Below are 22,218 nucleotides of genomic sequence, written 5' to 3' on the forward strand. Positions count from 1 at the left end.
AATTGTTCTTTTTTGGAATATTTATAAATTTTAATCGTAAGTAAATGCAATCTAGAGTTATAAAGTATAACCCAAAATAGTCCAATTTATTATTATGAAAATTAGTAAGTATGATTTTGAAATTTAAATTCAAAATTTGAGCTCCAATTTGAAATTAAAAATGTTCACGCCTTACCCTAATTTTGAGTTAATTTCAAAATTTTATCTTCTTTTTTTTTTGTCACATCAACCAAATTTTTGGAACTATATATAATGTGCATAGTCCATAATTTATTTTATTGAGACTCTTTACATTACATATACAACTACACTTTTTTTTCTTTCTAAATTCATTTTTTGGCCTCACCTTTTGTGTGTGTTGTACTTCATTTGAGGCAAAAGGAAAAAGGTAGAGAAGAAAAATGAATCTAAAAAGAATTTTCTTTTTCTTATTCTAATCTAGATCATTGATTTAGCTTCTTTTTTGTTCATGGATCTACTGAGATTTTCATTTTTTCTTCTTTACTAGGTGAAATCTTTTAGAGAATGGAGCATGCATTTTTATTCCTTTTTTGTATCGTTTTTATTGTAAAATATTGTTGTTGTTCTATTTTTGTAGGATGAAGCGATTTGGAGATGATGCACATGATAACCCTCGATTTAAGAGGTCAGTTGATTCTTCCCTAGAGAATCGTAAAGTATCTCTGTAGTGATTTTTAATTTATTTACATGACTATCATAAAGTTTTGGTTCTGCCCAAGTTAAACCTTGATTTAAAGTGAATGAAAACGTATATTAACCAGTACTTGAATTTGAGAACAATACAAGTTGGCTTAATTTGTGTAGATACTCGAATAACAACTTGTTCCACTTCATGAGCTTAGAAACACATGAATGATTATTTCTATCACAAAGTTTCAATTTAAAATTGACAAACATTTTTGTATGTATTTTTAAGTGTTAATTATGTAGATATGTTAATCATTTAAACATGTGTACTCCTTTAGTTATACAGAAGTTGTAAATCAATTTAATTCATTTAGCCACTCAAATTACAACTTGTTTCAATTGAACACATGATAAAGTAGCCTTATTTAAGACTTTTAGTTCGAATTTTAGAAAACATTCCAACATTGTTTTCCAAGTATCAATTGTATTGATATTGTAACCAATTAAAATGTTACCTCATTTAGTTATATACTTTGACGTCAATAAGGTGTAAAAATTCAAGCATTTGATTTGCAATCTTCCATAATTTCACCCACTTAATTTATTATTAGATCATACCTATAATTACATAATTACATTGACCATTTAATTTGGTATATATGCCTTTTCTTTTATTATTAGAGGAGGTGACACTCGCAGAGCTAGCAAAGATAAAGGAGGTTCTAGTGCTAGTAAATTTGACTTTGAACACGCAATCAATTTAGTGAACAAAATAAAGGTTAGATATGTGTTATCTTATAATTTTAATAATAAAGGTCGTACTTTAATCTTAACTTACTCAAGTATAACTTCTTGCAGAAACGTTTAGAAGACCATGACTACAAATCCTTCATAAATATTTTGAGCGTGTATAGAAAGGAGAACAAGGACATCAAAGAGGTGTACCATGTGGTAATAAATCATTTGTAATTTGGATTTACAAATGTTATATAAACGACGACCTTCATATTTTTTTTGGCTATTTAGGTTGCCATAATTCTCAATGACCATCCAGATTTGCTAGATGAGTGCACTATGTTCTTGTTGAATTCAAGTACTAATTTGGACAACAACAAAACATTGATGAGGTTGCATAAAGAGCAAAAAACGACGCGTGCTGAAAAAGAGAATATGGGTAAAAGAACTCACATTGAGGATTATGAAGAACAAGTTGAAGATGCACTGAAACGTCAGTTCATGATTAGCACTTTTTGAAAATTTCTATTTGATTAGTATGATTTTTAATATAATTGTTTAATTTTTTCAGACACACATGTCAAAGAGTTCACTTTTTGTGAAAAGGTAAAGGAAAGAGTAAGAAGTCGGGCGGATTATCAGGCATTCCTAAAATGTCTTTATATTTATAGCAAAGAAATAATTACAAGAGAGCAGTTACAAAGATTGGTATGTTGATCATGCATCTAACCTATCATTTTTTCATCCTTTACGACAATAATCTTTGTTTACAATTTCTTCTATCAATGGTTTGATTGCAAATCATAGGCTAGACAAGCGGTATACTAAATAACAAATTGTGATATGATAGATTTGAAAGCATGAAAGATACTTATTTCAGGTTGCTAATACACTTGCAAAATATCCTGAGCTTATGGAGGGTTTCAATGAATTTATAGAGCGTTATGAACGAGTTGGTAAGTCATGATAGTAAATTTAATTGTGAAAATTAATTTTCATTATTATTGATTATTGCTTTTGTAGTTGGATTTCTTGCAAAGTGGGATGAAGAGCAAGACAAAGATCAAGATGAGGCTTCTCCACAGAGAATTAATCTTGAACAAGTTGTCACCTTTGTGAAGAAAGTAAAGGTTATTATTCTATCTTCTCACTTCTTTTATCATGTACTTGTACATGCGTTGTAAGTATATCTCACAACAATTAGTGGTATAAAAATTTGTATTTTAAGCACTTGTTTTATCGATGATTTAGCTACATTACCCAAGGTTGGTCTATTGTTAATATAAAAAATAATACGATCTAGACGGGTTAAAGTACCTTTTTAAAGATATATACCAAACTTCTAAACTCCCTTGACAAAATTTGAAACTTCTCCGCTGCATCTTATAAAGCTAAATTAAAGACTAAAAGAACAACAAAGAGTGTGTATTTTGAAATATTTTCTAGTTTTGAATGTGAATATGGAGTATTAAGAATATTGCGGTCATAACTTTGTGTAGGAGCGTTTTCAAAATGACGAACATGTGTACAAATCCTTCTTAGACATTTTGAAGATGTATAAAGAGGAGCACAACAAGAACATCAATGATGTCTATCATAAGGTGATAAGTCATTTTTAATTTGGATACACAAATATTATTAGATGGTCTTGATGTTTTAATTTGTGACTATCTTTTTCTTTTATGTGTAGGTTGCCATATGTCTCAATGATCATCCAGATTTACTTGAAGATTTCACAAAATATCTGCCAGAGTCTTCATTCCCAATGCTTAAGCTTTATCTCCATGAATTAACCATCTTCTTTAGTTCGTTATAATAATGCTACTGTCATGACTAAAGCTTTGTATCATTCTTGAAGAACTATTAGGGATATTGGTTGGTTGTTTGGGGTTCTTTGTCCTATTTTTAATGAGTAGAGATTTTAGTTTTTATTAGCAATAAGTACTGTTAAATGGTTTCTTGAATATTATTATCTTCACTTCTACCAAATCAAGAAAAAAATCTTTCATCCTTTGTTTTCCTTCTTATATATAGTTATAAGAAAATAATTTCATTAGTAATTATTTATATACTAGGTAAATTATCTGCGCTCCACCCAGTGATAAACTATCTCAATAAGCTTATCGATGATCATATTGATTTTATTTTCAAGTGAGTACACTAAATTATCAAGAATATTTTATCCAAAGATTAATTATCATATTTTTGTAGTCCTACAACTAAAAATATTTAATTCTAAGTCTCAATACACTTTATTATTAATCCTAAATTTTACTCTAGATTTTTCATCACCTTAGATGTGAATCCTCGGATATAAGCTTTTATTTCTCTTTCCAAAAAGAAAAATAAACATTTTATTCATCTTTTTCGAGTGTTTCTTTTATAAGATTTTTGCGTTCAATAAATGTCGTGCATTTTATTGAATTCGTTGTGTACTTGATAAATTTAATAAAAACTCAAAAACACATATCTTGAAGTTTGATAAAATAACATATGTAGAAAAAATTATTTGGATTAGGTGTTGTCTGATCAGCACGACCTCTTATTCAAAATCATTCACCGCCGATGACACTAAATCGCTAGCCACAAAATATTTTTTTTGCTAATGCTGATGCTTCTTGCAATGTGTCTATCCCTTTTAATTCTCATATTTAACATTTTCCAACACTCAATTTCCTTTGTATCTCATCTTATATGAAACTTAGAACACGTAATGGAGTTGTGATTCCTCAAAAAGCACATCTAATTTCATTAGTGCTAAAACTTGTAATAGAGTTAGCAATATAAAATTTCTCTAATATTGCCTTGATAATCCTTCCAAAGGTGGACAAAAAAGGAATAAATATATTATTTTACCTATCTTTTAACTACATGAAATAATGAAAAGTAAATCGTGAATAAGTCCCTCAAGGATTATAAATTAGTCAGTTATTTATTTGTTGTCTTTTCCTCCCCCTTTTCCCATAGGTCATGATATTGTGCATATTTATATGCCTAAAATCCACACTTAAGCTAAGTTCAAGTACATTTTTCCATTGTATCAATACTGTTTTGGTCGTGTTAATGCATTGTGATTAGCCAATGTGATTAGTTGGTTGCAGTTTTGGAAGCAAGGGATATAGGCACACAAGTAATAGGAAGTGAAGAGATTGTGGGTCGGATAACAAAAGCACAAAAGATATAGTTGCAAAGGAGTAAAAGGAAGTTCAGATTGAGAAAATCTCTATCTTTGTATCCTCTCCGCATTACAAAGAGGGAAATAATTTAGGATTAAGGGCAGAATAAAATAGGTCATATTTTTTTTAATTGGTCGGGTTAGGTAGGTGGATCACTAAATGGTTTAAATGATATTTTTGTTTTTTAAAATTTTGATTTGTTATATAAACAATTAATATCAACAAATTTTTATTAAAAGAAATAATTAAATAGATTAAGTGATATTTTGAGGAAAGAGGAGATAGTTGAGCGACTTTTGAGTTAAAATTTAAAATTGAGTGACAATCTGAAAGAGAAATGCATAATTGAGTGACTTTTGAGTTAAAATTGAAAGTTGAGTGACTTTCTGAAAGAATAGTGCATAGTTTAGTAACAATCTGAGATATTAACTCGAATGGTCTTTATCTTATCAACATGATACTCAAATATGCTAAAGCTTGACCTTTGTGTCATATGGTTTGATCTCTTCTAAAAAATGAAATTAAACTATTGTCTGATGAGATTCATTTGGCTATGAACAAGTTATTTCGAGATAAGTTATTTGTCTAATGCTTGCCCATCTTAGCCTTTAATTTTCCAACTCTTTGTTTCTTCTCTACAACCAACTTGTTCGAAGTCATTGCTGCCTTACCGTTGGTGTTGCACTGGAAAATTTATCATTTATTGATATTAGTGTTGAAATTGTTAAAGAAGAAAAGAGGGAAGAAGAAAAGGCTATTATTAGGGTTAAAGGGAGAAAGAAAGAGCGATCAATTCATGGGTCTTTAATTGGGTTTGGGGTTGTGGGTATTGGAATAGGTCGGAGCGGGTCGAGACAATTAAATGGTTTGTTTCCTAATTTATCTTATAAGAAATTAACACATAATAAATAATAATAATAATAATAATTTTTTTTAATAAAAAAAAGGGGTTAGTTTTAAGGTAGAAATGGACCAAATAGGTGGAGTAAGACGGAGAGGTATATTTATCCCAATAAATGGAGAAAGGGTATATTTAAACATTTTCAAATAGTCCAAAGGGTACTTTGACCCTTTTCCGAAAATAAAATTTATAAAAAAATTCACCTTTTTAATAAAATTGTATTACTTTAATAGGATAGTGACTTAAAATTTTATTTTTCTAGAGGACAATTGGAAACATGTAAGAATTTTTTTTATTGAACTATTTTCATTTTACTATTTTGAATAATTTAGTAATTTTAAAAAAAGTAGTCGTTAGGGAACCTTTCAACTCAACTTTGTGCTAAAGATTCATTATGACTTTAACTCAAATCTAAAGCACTTCTACTACTTAAGAATGGGCCTTAATAAATATGAACAAGTATTATATCACCGGGCCTAAGTTGATATTCTTACGACTACGGATATAAGACTAGAAAATTGTGAGATACTACAAGAATAACCCGAGGTATTATTATATTTTATGTATAACTTCAACATATATAATCATGCAATTAAATGAAAGATTTTTTTATTTGAATAAGAAATAGAATTAATCGCCGATAAAAAAATCTTTCAATAATGTCTGATTTCTTAAAAAGGAATATTATTTCAGCGATAAGAAAACATGTATGCAATCATTTTTAAAATGAGGGCCAGAATTTCAAAAATTATATGTTCAACGATTTTGGTATGTTGTACCAAGTCACATAATTTTATATAAACACATAATATTAATGAAAAGAGATTTGACCAAATAATTATTTTTCATTTTGAGATAAACTACATTGACCACAAATTTAAAACTTTTCCAGAACTGCTAGAAAAATAATCAATTGTTCTTTTTTGGAATATTTATAAATTTTTAATCGTAAGTAAATGCAATCTAGAGTTATAAAGTATAACCCAAAATAGTCCAATTTATTATTATGAAAATTAGTAAGTATGATTTTGAAATTTAAATTCAAAATTTGAGCTCCAATTTGAAATTAAAAATGTTCACGCCTTACCCTAATTTTGAGTTAATTTCAAAATTTTATCTTCTTTTTTTTTTGTCACATCAACCAAATTTTTGGAACTATATATAATGTGCATAGTCCAAAATTTATTTTATTGAGACTCTTTACATTACATATACAACTACACTTTTTTTTTCTTTCTAAATTCATTTTTTGGCCTCACCTTTTGTGTGTGTTGTACTTCATTTGAGGGGAAAGGAAAAAGGTAGAGAAGAAAAATGAATCTAAAAAGAATTTTCTTTTTCTTATTCTAATCTAGATCATTGATTCAGCTTCTTTTTGGTTCATAGATCTACCGAGATTTTCATTTTTTCTTCTTTACTAGGTGAAATCTTTTAGAGAATGGATGAAATGATCCTCTTAGTCGTTTTAGAAATTTTAACCAGCATTATTATATTAACCTTTTTAGTAGATTTTGTAAATAATTTATATGACTTATAAGAATGAGTGACATAATTTTTAGATTTAATAAAGAATTATTTTATTGCTAAGAATAATGAAAAAGGAAAAAAATAGAAAAACAAAAGAAAATCAAATTAAAAAATAAAATAAAATAAAATGATTAAAAAAAGGGCAAAGTGCCCTAAATGGTTGAAGCCGCACACGGCTTATGAGAAAAACAAAAGAGAAGAAGGAACGATCTGTGGAAAAAAACGCAGATAAGAAAAGAAAAGAAAGGGAGAAAAGAAAAGGAAAAAGGAGGAGAAACAACAATATTTTTATCTCGAGGTATCAAGGTAATTATTCTTATCCTTTCTATTAAATTTTTGTGTAACTAGGAATAGATTTTTAGGTTAAAACGTGTATAATTTATACTAATATGTGAACTTGTGAACTTGGGGTTATAAATGTGTATAAGTATTATGGTTCAATCATTGGACAATGATTAGTCCTAATCATTGGACAATGATTACTCAAAGATTAGGATTATTAATAGTGGAACGATAAATATGAATTGAAACATTGAAAATAAGTGGTTTCAGCAGATAGTTTTGTAGTCCGCTATTGATATGTTGGGCAGTTAGTTTCGGCTTTAATTATTTTCATTTAATTATCATATAAGGATTCAAGTTTTGATATATTGAGATATGTGTTAAATAGTGGGTGCATTATGATATATAAAAATCATTATAATTATGTTATTCGGAGAATTAATATTTAACCTTAAACTTGAAATTTAGAAAATATGAGATTTGATCAATTGGTTGGAATAAAGATTTAGAAATTTTATTATAAATTCGGATGAGTTTGGTTCTAAGATAGAGATATAGCAATATGAATGTTGTTAGTTTCGAAATCATATCGTGGTTATTTATTTGAATAGATTTTATTGGTTTGGAAGTCAACCAAAAGAGGAAGGCTCAAGTTTTGGAGTCATTGTTCGACTATTTGAGGCAAGTGGATTTCTAAACTCTTGTTAAGTGTATGAAATGCGTGTATTTCCTTGTGGTATATGTTTGGGAGTAACGGGATCGGTGAATGGGTTGACTTGTCCACATTGATTAATTATAATGATGAAAAAACAAAGGATAACAAAAGGCAATGTGATTAATTGTTTATGTGTGATGTGTTGAGAAAGGGTTGAAGACTTGTTGAATCATTGTTGATGTGACTTCATGTTTGTGTGGTTGTGAACTGTGCGATGTTATGAAAATGGTCATCTCCTCATTATTTGTGTGAGCTTGTCATGTGCATTATTCTGAGGCATTGGTTGTGACAAGTGTTATGTACATTGAGAAAGAATGAGTACTTAAGAGGATGTACCAATTCGAGGGACGTATCTCGCGCCGCGATGGATACTATATTTCGTGGGACGTATCGCGCTCCGTGATGGTTACTATTATCGAGGGTCGTGTCGTGTGCCGCGATAGATGCATGGACAGATATATCCCCCATCGGTCCTGGACTTAGAGACAGCGGGTGTGTATCACTAGGTTAGACATGCATCATTATACTTGACATTGTATTCCATTACATTACACATACTTATCATTAGTAAACTTGATATTGTGTTTTGCTGATCTTGTGATTGCCTTTCTGCGAAATTTGTGATTGATGAATACTGAGCTTGTTATTGAGGATATGTAATTTGTTGAATTGTTGTTGTTGAGGATATGCAATTTGTTGAAATGTTGTTATCGAGGATATGTAATTTGTTGAATTGTTGTTGTTGAGGATATGCAATTTGTTAAAGTGTTGTTGTGGATGATATGTGATTTGTCTAAGTGTTATTGTTGATCTACGTGCTATGCAAACTGTGAGCTGTTAGGTTGGGCTGATTTGTGTGCAAGTTGTAGTTGTAGAGGTTCGGTTGGGGGTGGTAGGAGTATCCATATTTTATCCCCTTATCTTGTGTTTAGACGTTTACTTGCTGAGTACCGCGTGATTTGGTAGTCACCCCTTGCTTCTACAAATTTTTTTGTAGGTTACTAGCCCAGATTTTTATGATATATATTCTCTTCTTTTCTGAGGCTTCTTGGAGATTTGTGAGGTAGTTGTTTGTCATCTCAGAAGACCTTCTTACTCCTATTTATGATCTTGTTCTACTCTAGCAACAATGTCATATGAGACTTGTATTTTTCTTTTGACTCGATTGTAATACTTAGAGGCTTGTACACGTGACAACCAGATTTTGGGGGTATTTTTAAGTTGAACATAAATTTCCGTAATTTTATTGTTATGGTCGAGATTTAGGCTGACTTGTCTTGGTGGAATAAGACGAGTGCCATCACACCCATTTTTGGGTCGTGACAAAATGGTTTCAGAGCCCCAGGTTCATAGGTCTCACGTGTGTACAAGTCCAGTCTAAATAGAGTCTTGAGGATAGGTTTGGAGACGTCTATACTTATCTTCGAGAGGCTATAATGACTTTTAGGAAAAGAATTTCACTTCTTGAATCTATATCGTGCATCATTGTCCGTTCTGATTCTTATTGTCTCGTTTCATTCTCTCTCACTTATAGTGATGAGTCGTGTGTGGTTCCTTAAGTTTAAAGTTAGTGTTTCCTATATGACCTGATAATAAGATGAAAAATATGTGTGGTCAGATTTGAAATGTTCAATTTGAAACGATTGAGTTAAGTTATGGCTTGGCGATAATTTTCGTAGAATTTCTAAATGATGAGTTTGAACAATGGTCTGATGGAGTTCATGAATGTGTTATCCTCTTCAGGTTAGTTTCCCCAACTGAAGGAATAATACTTATGTGGTATAGGCAATATCTGGAGTGGTTTGACAATTTGAAATGGAATGATTAAAATGATGGCTTATGGAAATGAATACGGTGATGTCAAGTGCGAGCACTAACTACTTAAAGAGTTATCAATTGTATCACATGCTCGTATAATGATATCCGATGTTGTATTTACATTTGAGAAACCAACTAGCTTGTTACTACTAACAAATGAGTTAAGCATTATTTATAAGAAAGCTTTTAGTGGTGGATCTTTGGTATAATATTAATGTGTGTGTAGGTTATGAAGTGTATCCTTAGGATTCTAAATGAGCAGTGGTGATTTTATCATAAGCTCCAATTAAGTGGATTAATATTTAAATGACTATCTTATGTGTAAAGCAAGTCCTAACGAGTATACTTGGATGAAGGCAATTGAAAATTTTAGTAAGAAAATGTGTATAAAGTTAAGTTAGTCTGTTGAAATTGATTGCTATAGTTGAGTTTGAGATGTCATGTCATGAAAAGGTTGACTTTGTGGTAGTGATAAGGCTGACTAGGCATAGTGATAAGCATAGTTTGTGATGGATGATGATTAGGTTGCAACTATATGATAAGTTTTGTTGGTTAAAAGACTTTTATATGATAAGGCTGACTTTCGAATGTTTGAGTTATGGTTTACTACTGTTTGTGAGTAGCATGGTTGTATGGTAATTTTTATGAGGAATTATGGTGTCACTCGAATAGAATTGAAAGGAGCTAGAGCCAGAATGGAATGAATTAATGGGATGTAGTTTAACCTTTAGAAGGAGGTGAGAACAAGGATATTATTCAGATTGTAAGGGTCAAAGATTTCAGAAAGAGTGGATAATTAAATTCAGAAATATGTGATTTCATCGGTTTTGCCCTGATTATGATAATATATAGTGTCACCAGATCAACTGATTGATTTAAATAAAAACTATTGGATAAAACTTGAGAAAGGAGTGTATATAGATGTTCAACTCGAGTGTGATTATATGTATTTTTTTTGGTTTTAAGTTGATAATGAGTACGGTTGAAGTTTTGGCGAAGGATATGATATGATCGATAGAAAGACAAAATGAAAAGGTAATACAAATGAGTTCATAAAAATCTTCGAGGTATGAGTTAATGTTAATAATAATGGGATTGTGCTACATGGTTGGAATTTTTTTTTTAAGATTTTCATTGTGAGTTATACTCGTGGTTGTGTGTTTTGTCAAGGTATGGATTGGTAAGGTAAGAAATGTCGATCACAATGAGTATGAAGCACTTGACAAGACTTAAAAAGAATTCGATTAGTAAATTTTGTTACTTTTGATTGTTATATTTAACGGGGGTTTCAATACATCATGAATTGTTGGTTAAAGGATAAGATTGGTAATCAAGTCAGTGAAAGGAAAAAGAGAATGGTGTATTGAAGGGTTCAAGATATTTAGAATTTTATGCCATGGAAAGAATCTAAGAAAAGTGAAGGAATAAGACCTCTCGTATAAACCCTTGGTTGGTAGTTGGAGGATTTGTTGATTTTTTTGCCTATGAGTTTAGATATGACTGTGAGATATGAACTAGTTCTGTACAAACTTACCAGAAAGTTATCATAGACTTTTCTAAAGGTTGAGTTTTGGTTGGGTGACAGATAACTATATGTGGAAGATTCTATATAGTTATGTCGAGCTAGATTGTTCAAATTATGATAGATAACTTATTGATGTTTAGTGGTGTGGACCTTTTACATAATTAATGAGGATTTGAGGGGATTGAAATTTGTGTTATAACCCTTGGATGAGACTCTTATTTATCATGTGATACTTAAATGGAAAGAGAGAGAGAGAGAAAGTCATTGTTCAAAATTTTTGGAGGTTATAATTTATTTGCTAAGAAGACTTTGATACTAGTGATGGTTTGAGAGTGAGGTAAATGGATGTTGTGGTTATGATGTTTGTTGATATTAAGAGTTTTGACTTCGATGGAGTATTGTAAGAAGTATGTGGAGTTTGACAATCGAGTATGTGTAAGATTGTAATAATATCAGGCTAGTTGAATGTGGGTGGCTAAAAAAAAAAATCTGATATGGAGTCATTTAACTATAATTGTTTGATATGTTTACTATGAAAATAGTATCTTATGTTATCCGGCCTTGATTCTGTACATTTTTAAGTAACCACCTACTTTGTTCAAAAAAAAAAAAGTTTAGAGTGCGATTCGTTCCATATACTCGTGTGTTTTTCTACATCTATGGGTAGATTTCTAGTGGTTGATCGGATGTACCGATCCTCTTATGTCTTCTTGATAGGGTAGGATCCTTGGTTAGACTTGTTCACTTCAGTTATGACATATTTGATGTTGTTTGAAAAATTAGAAATATATCATTATTTTTATATGCACAACCTTGCTTATGTGAACTTACAAAAGAGCTTTCATGAATAGTTACGGTTATCCGACAGTGTTGTAAAAGGTTCTGCATCCTAGCGTATATAATTTGAAGGGTGGTCACTTGATATTGTTCTTCATTGGATTAGATATGTTTGATTATCTCTTGATGAGTATTGGATGTCTAAAGATCAGATTTTCATTGTTTAAGCTCATGAAAAGATTAGGTTGTGAGAAGAGAATCTTGATAAGGTCTATGATGGTTTGTGTAATAGGTGTATGTGATCGTTGATCCAGGTTCACTTCAGATTTTAGTGGGTATGGATTCAGAACATTATCCTTGTTATGTGAGAAAAGATTTGTTATGATGATTGTGTTATGTTCCAGTGGGTTTCAGTTTAGATTGGGTTCATTGGTTGGTTTATGGCGTGATATGTAAATCTTCCAAAGTTTCATTCAAAACTTCAGTTCTTGGTAGTTGATATTTAATGGAATGTGCTAAAGATGAATTGATCACTTGGAGAGATGAACACGACTTTGAAAATCATACCTCAAGTTTTAGGCCGTGTTAGTTATCCTTCCTTCTCCTACTTTATGTTCGAGGACGAACATGATTTTTAGTGGTGGATAATGTAATGATCCTCTTAGTCGTTTTAGAAATTTTAACCAGCATAATTATATTAACCTTTTTAGTAGATTTTGTAAATAATTAATATGACTTATAAGAATGAGTGACATAATTTTTAGATTTAATAAAGAATTATTTTATTGCTAAGAATAATGAAAAAGGAAAAAATAGAAAAAAAAGAAAATAAAATAATAAAATAAAATAAAATAAAATGATTAAAAAAAAAGGGCAAAGTGCCCTAATTGGTTGAAGCCGCACATGGCTTATGAGAAAAAAAAGAGAGAAGAAGGAACGATCTGTGAAAAAAAAAACGCAGATAAGAAAAGAAAAGAAAGGGAGAAAAGAAAAGGAAAAAGGAGGAGAAACAACGATATTTTTATCTCGAGGTATCAAGGTAATTATTCTTATCCTTTCTATTAAATTTTTGTGTAACTAGGAATATATTTTTAGGTTAAAACGTGTATAATTTATATTAATATGTGAACTTGGGGTTATAAATGTGTATAAGTATTATGGTTCAATCATTGGACAATGATTAGTCCTAATCATTGGACAATGATTACTCCAAGTTTAGGATTATTAATCGTGAAACGATAAATATGAATTGAAACATTGAAAATAAGTGGTTTCAGCAGATAGTTTTGTAGTCCGCTATTGATGTGTTGGGCAGTTAGTTTCGGCTTTAATTATTTTCGTTTAATTATCATATTAGGATTCAAGTTTTGATATATTGAGATATGTGTTAAATAGTGGGTGCATTATGATATATAAAAATCATTATAATTATGTTATTCGGAGAATTAAGATTTAACCTTAAACTTGAAATTTAGAAAATATGAGATTTGATCAATTGGTTGGAATAAAGATTTCGAAATTTTATCATAAATTCGGATGAGCTTGGGTCTAATCTAGAGATATAGCAATATGAATGTTGTTAGTTTCGAAATCATATCGTGGTTATTTATTTGAATATATTTTATTGGTTTGGAAGTCAACCAAAAGAGGAAGGCTCAAGTTTTGGAGTCATTGTTCGACTATTTGAGGCAAGTAGATTTCTAAACTCTTGTTAAGTGTATGAAATGCGTGTTTTTCCTTATGGTATATGTTTGGGAGTAACGGGATCGGTGATGGGTTGACTTGTCCACATTGATTAATTATAATGATGAAAAAAAAGGATAACAAAAGGCAATGTGATTAATTGTTTATGTGTGATGTGTTGAGAAAGGGTTGAAGGCTTGTTGAATCATTGTTGATGTGACTTCATGTTTGTGTGGTTGTGAACTGTGCGATGTTATGAAAATGGTCATCTCCTCATTATTTGTGTGAGCTTGTCATGTGCATTATTCTGAGGCATTGGTTGTGACAAGTGTTTTGTACATTGAGAAAGAATGAGTACTTAAGAGGATGTACCATTTCGAGGGACGTATCGCGCGCCGCGATGGATACTATATTTCGAGGGACGTATCACGCGCCGTGATGGTTACTATTATCGAGGGTCGTGTCGTGCGCCGCAATAGATGCATGGACAGATATGTCCCCCATGGGTCCTGGACTGAGAGACAGCGGGTGTGTATCACTAGGTTAGACATGCATCATTATACTTGACATTGTATTCCATTACATTACACATACTTATCATTAGTGAACTTGATATTATGTTTTGCTGATCTTGTGATTGCCTTTCTGCGAAATTATTGATTGATGAATATTGAGATTGTTATCGAGGATATGTAATTTGTATAATTGTTGTTGTTGAGGATATGCAATTTGTTGAAGTGTTGTTATCGAGGATATGTAATTTGTTGAATTGTTGTTGTTGAGGATATGCAATTTGTTAAAGTGTTTTTGTGGTGGATATGTGATTTGTCTAACTGTTATTATTGATCTACGTGCTATGCAAACTGTGAGCTGTTAGGTTGGGCTGATTTGTGTGCAAGTTGTAGTTGTAGAAGTTCGGTTGGGGGTGGTAGTAGTATCCGTATTTTATCCCCTTATCTTGTGTTTAGACGTTTACTTGCTGAGTACCGCGTGATTTGGTACTCACCCCTTGCTTCTACAAATTTTTTTGTAGGTTACTAGCCCAGATTTTTATGATATATATTCTCTTCTTTTCTTAGGCTTCTTGGAGATTTGTGAGGTAGTTGTTTGTCATCTCATCAAACCTTCTTACTCCTATTTATGATCTTGTTCTACTCTAGAAACAATGTCATATGAGACTTGAATTTTTCGTTTGACTCGATTGTAATACTTAGAGGCTTGTTCACGTGACAACCAGATTTTGGGGGTATTTTTAAGTTGAACATAAATTTCCAAAATTTTATTGTTATGGTCGAGATTTAGGCTGACTTGTCTTGGTGGAATAAGACGAGTGCCATCATACCCATTTTTGGGTCGTGACAATGGAGCATGCCTTTTTATTACTTTTTTGAATCGTTTTTATTGTAAAATATTGTTGTTGTTCTATTTTTGTAGGATGAAGCGATTTGGAGATGATGTACACGATAACCCTCGATTTAAGAGGTCAGTTGATTCTTCCCTGGAGAATCGTAAAGTATCTCTGTAGTGATTTTTAATTTATGTACATGACTATCATAAAGTTTTGGTTCTGCCCAAGTTAAACCTTGATTTAAAGTGAATGAAAACGTATATTAACCAGTACTTGAATTTGAGAACAATACAAGTTGGCTTAATTTGTGTAGATACTCGAATAACAACTTGTTCCACTTCATGAGATTAGAAACACATGAATGATTATTTCTATCACAAAGTTTCAATTTAAAATTGACAAACATTTTTGTATGTATTTTTAAGTGTTAATTATGTAGATATGTTAATCATTTAAACATGTGTACTCCATTAGTTATATTGAAGTTGTAAGTAAATTTAATTCATTTAGCCACTCAAATTACAACTTGTTTCAATTGAACACATGATAATGTAGCCTTATTTAAGACTTTTAGTTCGAATTTTAGAAAACCTTCCAACATTGTTTTCCAAGTATCAATTGTATTGATATTGTAACCAATTAAAATGTTACCTCATTTAGTTATATACTTTGACCTCAATAAGCTGTAAAAATTCAAGCATTTGATTTGCAATCTTCCATAATTTCACCCACTTATTTTATTATTAGATCATACCTATAATTACATAATTACATTGACCATTTAATTTGGTATATATGCCTTTTCTTTTATTATTAGAGGAGGTGACACTCTGCAGAGCTAGCAAAGATGAAGGAGGTTCTAGTGCTAGTAAATTTGACTTTGAACACACAATCAATTTAGTGAACAAAATAAAGGTTAGATTTGTGTTATCTTATAATTTTAATAATAAAGGTCGTACTTTAATCTTAACTTACTCAAGTATAACTTCTTGCAGAAACGTTTAGAAGACCATGACTACAAATCCTTCATAAATATTTTGAGCATGTATAGAAAGGAGAACAAGAACATCAAAGAGGTGTACCATGAGATAATAAATCATTTGTAATTTGGATTTACAGATGTTATATAAACGACGACCTTCATACTTTTTTTTGGCTATTTAGGTTGCCATAATTCTCAATGAACATCCAGATTTGCTAGATTAGTGCACTATGTTCTTGTTGAATTCAAGTACTAATTTGGACAACAACAAAACATTGATGAGGTTGCATAAAGGAAAAAACGATGCGTGCCGAAAAAGAGAATATGGGTAAAAGAACTCACATTGAGGATTATGAAGAATAAGTTGAAGATGCACTGAAACGTCAGTTCATGATTAGCATTTTTTGAAAATTTCTATTTGATTAGTATGATTTTTAATATAATTGTTTAATTTTTTCAGACACACATGTCAAAGAGTTCACTTTTTGTGAAAAGGTAAAAGAAAGAGTAAGAAGTCGGGCGGATTATCAGGTGAAGGAATATTGATTGTATTGAAGTGTTAAGCTAATAAGGGAATACATGGGAGATATATATAGGAGATATAGGAAGGAGTAATAATCCTAATAGGACTAGGATTAAGGAGTACTAATCCTAATAGGACTAGGATTAGTACACAGTAAATACTAATATTATTTAATACTATTTATTTAATACTATCTGTTATTATCCCCCCTCAAGCTGAGCTGAGCGGAAGCGAACTGAAACTTGAAACTGAGGTAATCGTGCTGTCGGATTGGGAGAGGCTTGGTGAGAATATCAGCCGGTTGTTCTTCAGTGGGTACATACTGCACAGTCATGGTGCCGGCCTTAACTTCATCGCGAATAAAGAGACAATCGGTATCAACATGCTTCATTCTGGTGTGTAGGACGGAATTCTTGGCCACACAGATGGTTGATTTGTTGTCACAATAGAGAGCAGGAACAGTGTGAGTGGCGCAGAGTTCGCGAAGAATATATGTGATCCACATGGTTTCAGCAGCAAGAAGAGCAAGGGCGCGGTATCAGCTTCAGTCGAGGACTGAGAGACCTTGGGTTGTTTTTTTGTACACCAGGAGATCAGGTTCGGCCCCAAAAAAACGAGAAACACTGATGTAGATTTTCTGTCATTTTTATCATTCGCCCAATCTGAATCTGAGAAACCCTGAAGCTCCAAGTCCCTGGGTCGAATGAGTAAACCACGACCAAGAGTGCCAAAAATGTACCTGAGAATGCGTTTTAGACAATGGTAATCATGTTCACTTGGTTGATGCATGCGCTGAGCAACTCGGTTGACAGCAAACTGGATGTCAGGACGGGTAATGGCCAGATACTGTAGAGCCCCAATGAGGCTGCGGAAGTGGGTGATATTGGCAAAGGGGGTGTCGGCTCCATTCGTAGACGAAGAGACTGCCATCGGTGTTGGTTGACTGGTGCATTTTTCCGGTCCAGCTTTCTGCAACAGATCTCGAGCATATTTTGACTAATGAAGAAACAAGCCGCTGCCTGTCCGAGAAACCTCCATTCCCAGAAAATAATGTAACGGGCCAAGGTCCTTCATTTTGAAGGTAGTATGCATAGCTCGAGTGACATCCTGAATGAGAGCTGCAGTAGAGCCTGTAATAATGATATCATCTACATAGACAAGAAGAATGACTGTACCATGTGCTGAATGTCGAGTAAACAGACTCGTGTCGTGTACGAAACACGTGAAGCCGAGTCCCTGGAGGAATGTTTTCAGACGTGTGTACCAAGAAGGGGGGGGGGCTTGCTTGAGCCCATACAGAGACTTCTGGAGTTTGCAAACATGTTGAGGGAAGCGGGGATCAACATAGCCCGGTGGTTGCGTCATGTAGATAGTTTCATCAAGCATGCCATGAAGAAAAGCATTGGAAACATTTAACTGATTGATGAGCCAATTGTTGCGCACGGCGAGTGACAGTACCAGGCGAATGGTTTTCTGCCGAATAACAGGACTGAATGTCTCGGAGTAATCAAGCCCATACTCCTGATTTTAGTCTTTAGCAACCAAACGAGCCTTGTACCTGGAAATACTGCCATCTGCATTGTGTTTAATTTTGTACACCCATTTACAGCTCACTGGGTGCCGCCCATGGGGCTTAGGTACAAGAACCCAATATTTCTGATCAGTCAAAGCCTTAAACTCTTTATCCATAGCATGACGCCAATAAGAATTTTTGAGGCAACAGAGTAGGTTGTTGGTTCACTATCGGGAAGGGGTGTATTTGGTAGTATGGTAGCCTGAAAGGTTTTGGGTTTAAAGATACCGGCTTTGCCACGGGTTAACATGGGATGAGTATTGGGGGGTGGCATGGGCGGTGGTGATTCGGGGGTGGCTGGGAAGGACCCAAAACGGATCGGGCTGGAGATGTTGTGGGTATGGTGTGGTTCGGGTTGGTTGTGAGTGTGGGTGGTGGTTGCGGGTGTATTGTGGGTGACGGTCGAAGGGGTGATGAGGGGTGGTTGGGTAGTGGGTGGAGGTGTGGGGGAAGGTGGTGAGGGACCCTGTGAGTATGTTGGAAACAGGAGAAGGACGCCAATGAATGATGTATTTGTGGAGGAGGAAATAGACTCGTAGGGAAACTCATTTTCGACAAATTTGACATGACGAGATATGTAGACTTTATGAGTTTGTGGGTCAAGACAGCGATAACCCTTGGAGGTAGGATGATAGCCTAAAAAATACAAGGACGGGATCGGGGTTGTAATTTATGAGTAATATGAGGGCATAGCCAAGGGTAGGCAAGACACCCAAAGACGCGGAGGTTGGTATAATTGGGAAGTTCTTGGTAAAGGAGTTGATAGGGTGATTTGTTGGAGAGGGTGTGACTGGGCATTCTGTTAATGAGGTAGTTTGCAGTGGCTAGAGCTTCTACCAAAAAGGAGACAGGGAGATGAGATTGATGTAGAAGAGTAACCACCGTTTCAATGAGATGGCGATGCTTACGCTCAGTCACCCCATTCTGTTCGGGAGTGTATGGACATGAGGTTTGATGTATAATTCACCGGGATTGCAGAAACTGGCCAAAGATGTTATTTACATATTCCTTTCCATTGTCACTTCGAAAAAGTTTAACATGAGAATTGAATTGTGTTTTGACCATTTTTTCAAAAGTGAAAAAGGTGGTGTATGCCTGTGATTTGTGTTTTAGTGGGTACAACCAAGTGTATTTTGTAAAATCATCCACAAAACAAATATAATAAATATAATAGAGAAAACCAGTAAATGAAGGAACAGCAGTAGGACCCCATAGGTCAGAATGAATAAGTTGAAAAGGTGCAGTTGTACGCTTCTCAGATAAGGTAAAAGGTAATTTATGAGATTTAGCAATTGAACAGGAGTCACAATTGTTTACATGAATGGAAGAAACACCTAATTGAGAAATTAAAGAATTTATTATTTGAGTAGACGGGTTACCCAGACGAGTGTGCCACAACAGACGGTGGCCATCAGCCGAAAGAGACACCAGAGCCACAGGAACGCTTTCTGAAACTGGGTGGGCAGACGAACTTGTGCTAGGAAGAACGTACAGACCATGCTCACAGGGGCCCTGAAAAATCACCCTCTTGGTAGTATTGTCTAGGATCTGAAAATCATTAGAGGTGAACAAGAGTGAGCAATTATTGTCTTTTGTGAATTGGTGAACTGAAAGGAGTTTTGTTTTAATAGAAGGGACGTGGGTAAGGTTACCTAGGTGAAAGATAGCGATGGGGTTCTTAATGGTACCCGTGCCAGTGTGAGAAATATTAAGGGACTCACCTTTGCCAACTGTAATACCATTAGAGCCATGATATGGATTTGGAGCGTTAAGCATGGATAGATCAGAAGTAACGTGCATGTTGGCCCCAGTATCCAACAGCCATTCAGAGGAAGGGCCGGCTTGAGATGCATAATTGGCACGGTTATCACTATTTCGGCTCTTCTCATACCGAAACCAGTAACGAACAGCGGTGTGTCCTGTTTTCTGACAAATTTGACAAGTTGGACGATCCCGCTCGTAAGTGCCCTGCCCGCCGCTGGAAGATGACTGCCCGCCGCTGCCGAAGGAGTGCAGGCTGTTGTTGCTGCCGTGCTGCTGACCGTCGTACGGAGGACGACTGCCCTGCCGACTGCCGCGCTCGCGGCCTCCGCTGTTTCTGCCGTAGCCGCCGTGGCTCCCCTGCCGGCCGCCACCACTCCCCCCGTGATAGTTCTGGCTTGCGGTGAGGGCGGTGGCCGGCTCCATAATAGTGGCTTCTCAGAGAAGAAGTTTGCTCTCCAGATCCACGTTGATTTCTTCACTTTTTAGCCACGAGGAGAGAGTAGCCAGGTCAACAGGCGTGGAATGATGCGAACCGCCTGTTTAATGAAGGAGTAAGCTGTTAGGAGCCCCCGAATGACGCACATGACGAGATCTTTTTCGGAAATGATTTCGTTTACAGTGTCGAGGGCTGTGATGATGGTGGAGACCTCATCTAAATACTCCGCCATGGTTTTCGTGCCTTTGGTAATTGTGTTGAGACGATCACGCAATTGAAAAATATGAGAGTGGGAAATTGATGCATAGCGTGTTGCGAGGGCCGTCCACAGGGATGAAGCAGTTGTATAGGATCGGACGTGTTTCTGAACCGTGGAAGAGATGACCGCAATCAAACATGATCGGATCTGGCCATCCACGGCTTTCCAGGCGGCATGGGCCGGATTGGTTTTTTCTGATTTGTCCGTGGCGGTGATGACTGCCGGTGGCGGTTTTGTGCTTCCATCGACGTATTTAAGAAGGTAACTGGCCTCAAGGGCTGTAAGAACGGTGATTTTCCATGTAGGGTAATTTATGTCTGATAATTTTTCGGGAATCAGGGCATGAAGATGCCTGAAAAGGAGCTTAACGCTAGAAGGAAGTGAATCGAGAGGATCCACCTCGGTTGTCATGGCTGCCGCCGCCCAAGATAAGAGAGGGAACGATCGGTGCCCTAAAGAGAGAAAAAAACCTAGAGAAGATCTAGGTTTTCTGGCTCTTGATACCATGAAGGAATATTGATTGTATTGAGTGTTAACCTAATAAGGGAATACATGGGAGATATATATAGGAGATATAGGAAGGAGTACTAATCCTAATAGGACTAGGATTAAGGAGTAATAATCCTAATAGGACTAGGATTAGTACATAGTAAATACTAATATTATTTAATACTATTTATTTAATACTATCTGTTATTATCAGGCATTCCTAAAATGTCTTTATATTTATAGCAAAGAAATAATTACAAGAGAGCAGTTACAAAGATTGGTATGTTGATCATGCATCTAACCTATCATTTTTTTCATCCTTTACGATAATAATCTTTGTTTACAATTTCTTCTATCAATGGTTTGATTGCAAATCATAGGCTATACAAGCGGTATACTAAAAAGTAAATTGTAATATGATAGATTTGAAAGCATGCAAGATACTTATTTCAGGTTGCTAATACACTAGCAAAATATCCTGATCTTATGGAGGGTTTCAATGAATTTATAGAGCGTTATGAACGAGTTGGTAAGTCATGATAGTAAATTTAATTGTGAAAATTAATTTTCATTATTATTGATTATTGCTTTTGTAGTTGGATTTCTTGCAAAGTGGGATGAAGAGAAAGACAAAGATCAAGATGAGGCTTCTCCACAGAGAATTAATCTTGAACAAGTTTTCACCTTTGTGAAGAAAGTAAAGGTTATTATTCTATCTTCTCACTTCTTTTATCATGTACTTGTACATGAGTTGTAAGTATATCTCACAACAATTAGTGGTATAAAAATTTGTATTTTAAGCACTTGTTTTATCGATGTTTTAGCTACATTACCCAAGGTTGGTCTATTGTTAATATAAAAAATAATACGATGTAGACAGGTTAAAGTACCTTTTTAAAGATATATACCAAACTTCTAAACACCCTTAACAAAATTTGAAACTTGTCTGCTGCATCATATAAAGCTAAATTAAGACTAAAAGAACAACAAAGAGTGTGTATTTTGAAATATTTTCTAGTTTTGAATGTGAATATGGAGTATTAAGAATATTGCGGTC

At 33.9% G+C, this 22,218-nt stretch overlaps 1 protein-coding gene across 1 annotated transcript; it reads left to right on the forward strand.

The window, feature by feature from the left end:
- Positions 1-1,704: 1,704 nt before the first annotated feature.
- On the forward strand, positions 1,705-3,273 carry LOC112940263 (paired amphipathic helix protein Sin3-like 2). Its single transcript, XM_026028043.2, has 5 exons — positions 1,705-1,876; positions 1,955-2,091; positions 2,264-2,339; positions 2,407-2,513; positions 2,883-3,273. Exons 1-5 carry the CDS (start codon positions 1,723-1,725, stop codon positions 3,000-3,002), a joined length of 594 nt encoding a protein of 197 aa, XP_025883828.2. The 5' UTR covers positions 1,705-1,722; the 3' UTR covers positions 3,003-3,273.
- The last annotated feature ends 18,945 nt before the right edge of the window (positions 3,274-22,218 follow it).

Source organism: Solanum lycopersicum, chromosome 11 (assembly GCF_036512215.1).
Source record: "Solanum lycopersicum chromosome 11, SLM_r2.1".
NCBI classification, from domain to species: Eukaryota; Viridiplantae; Streptophyta; class Magnoliopsida; order Solanales; family Solanaceae; genus Solanum; species Solanum lycopersicum.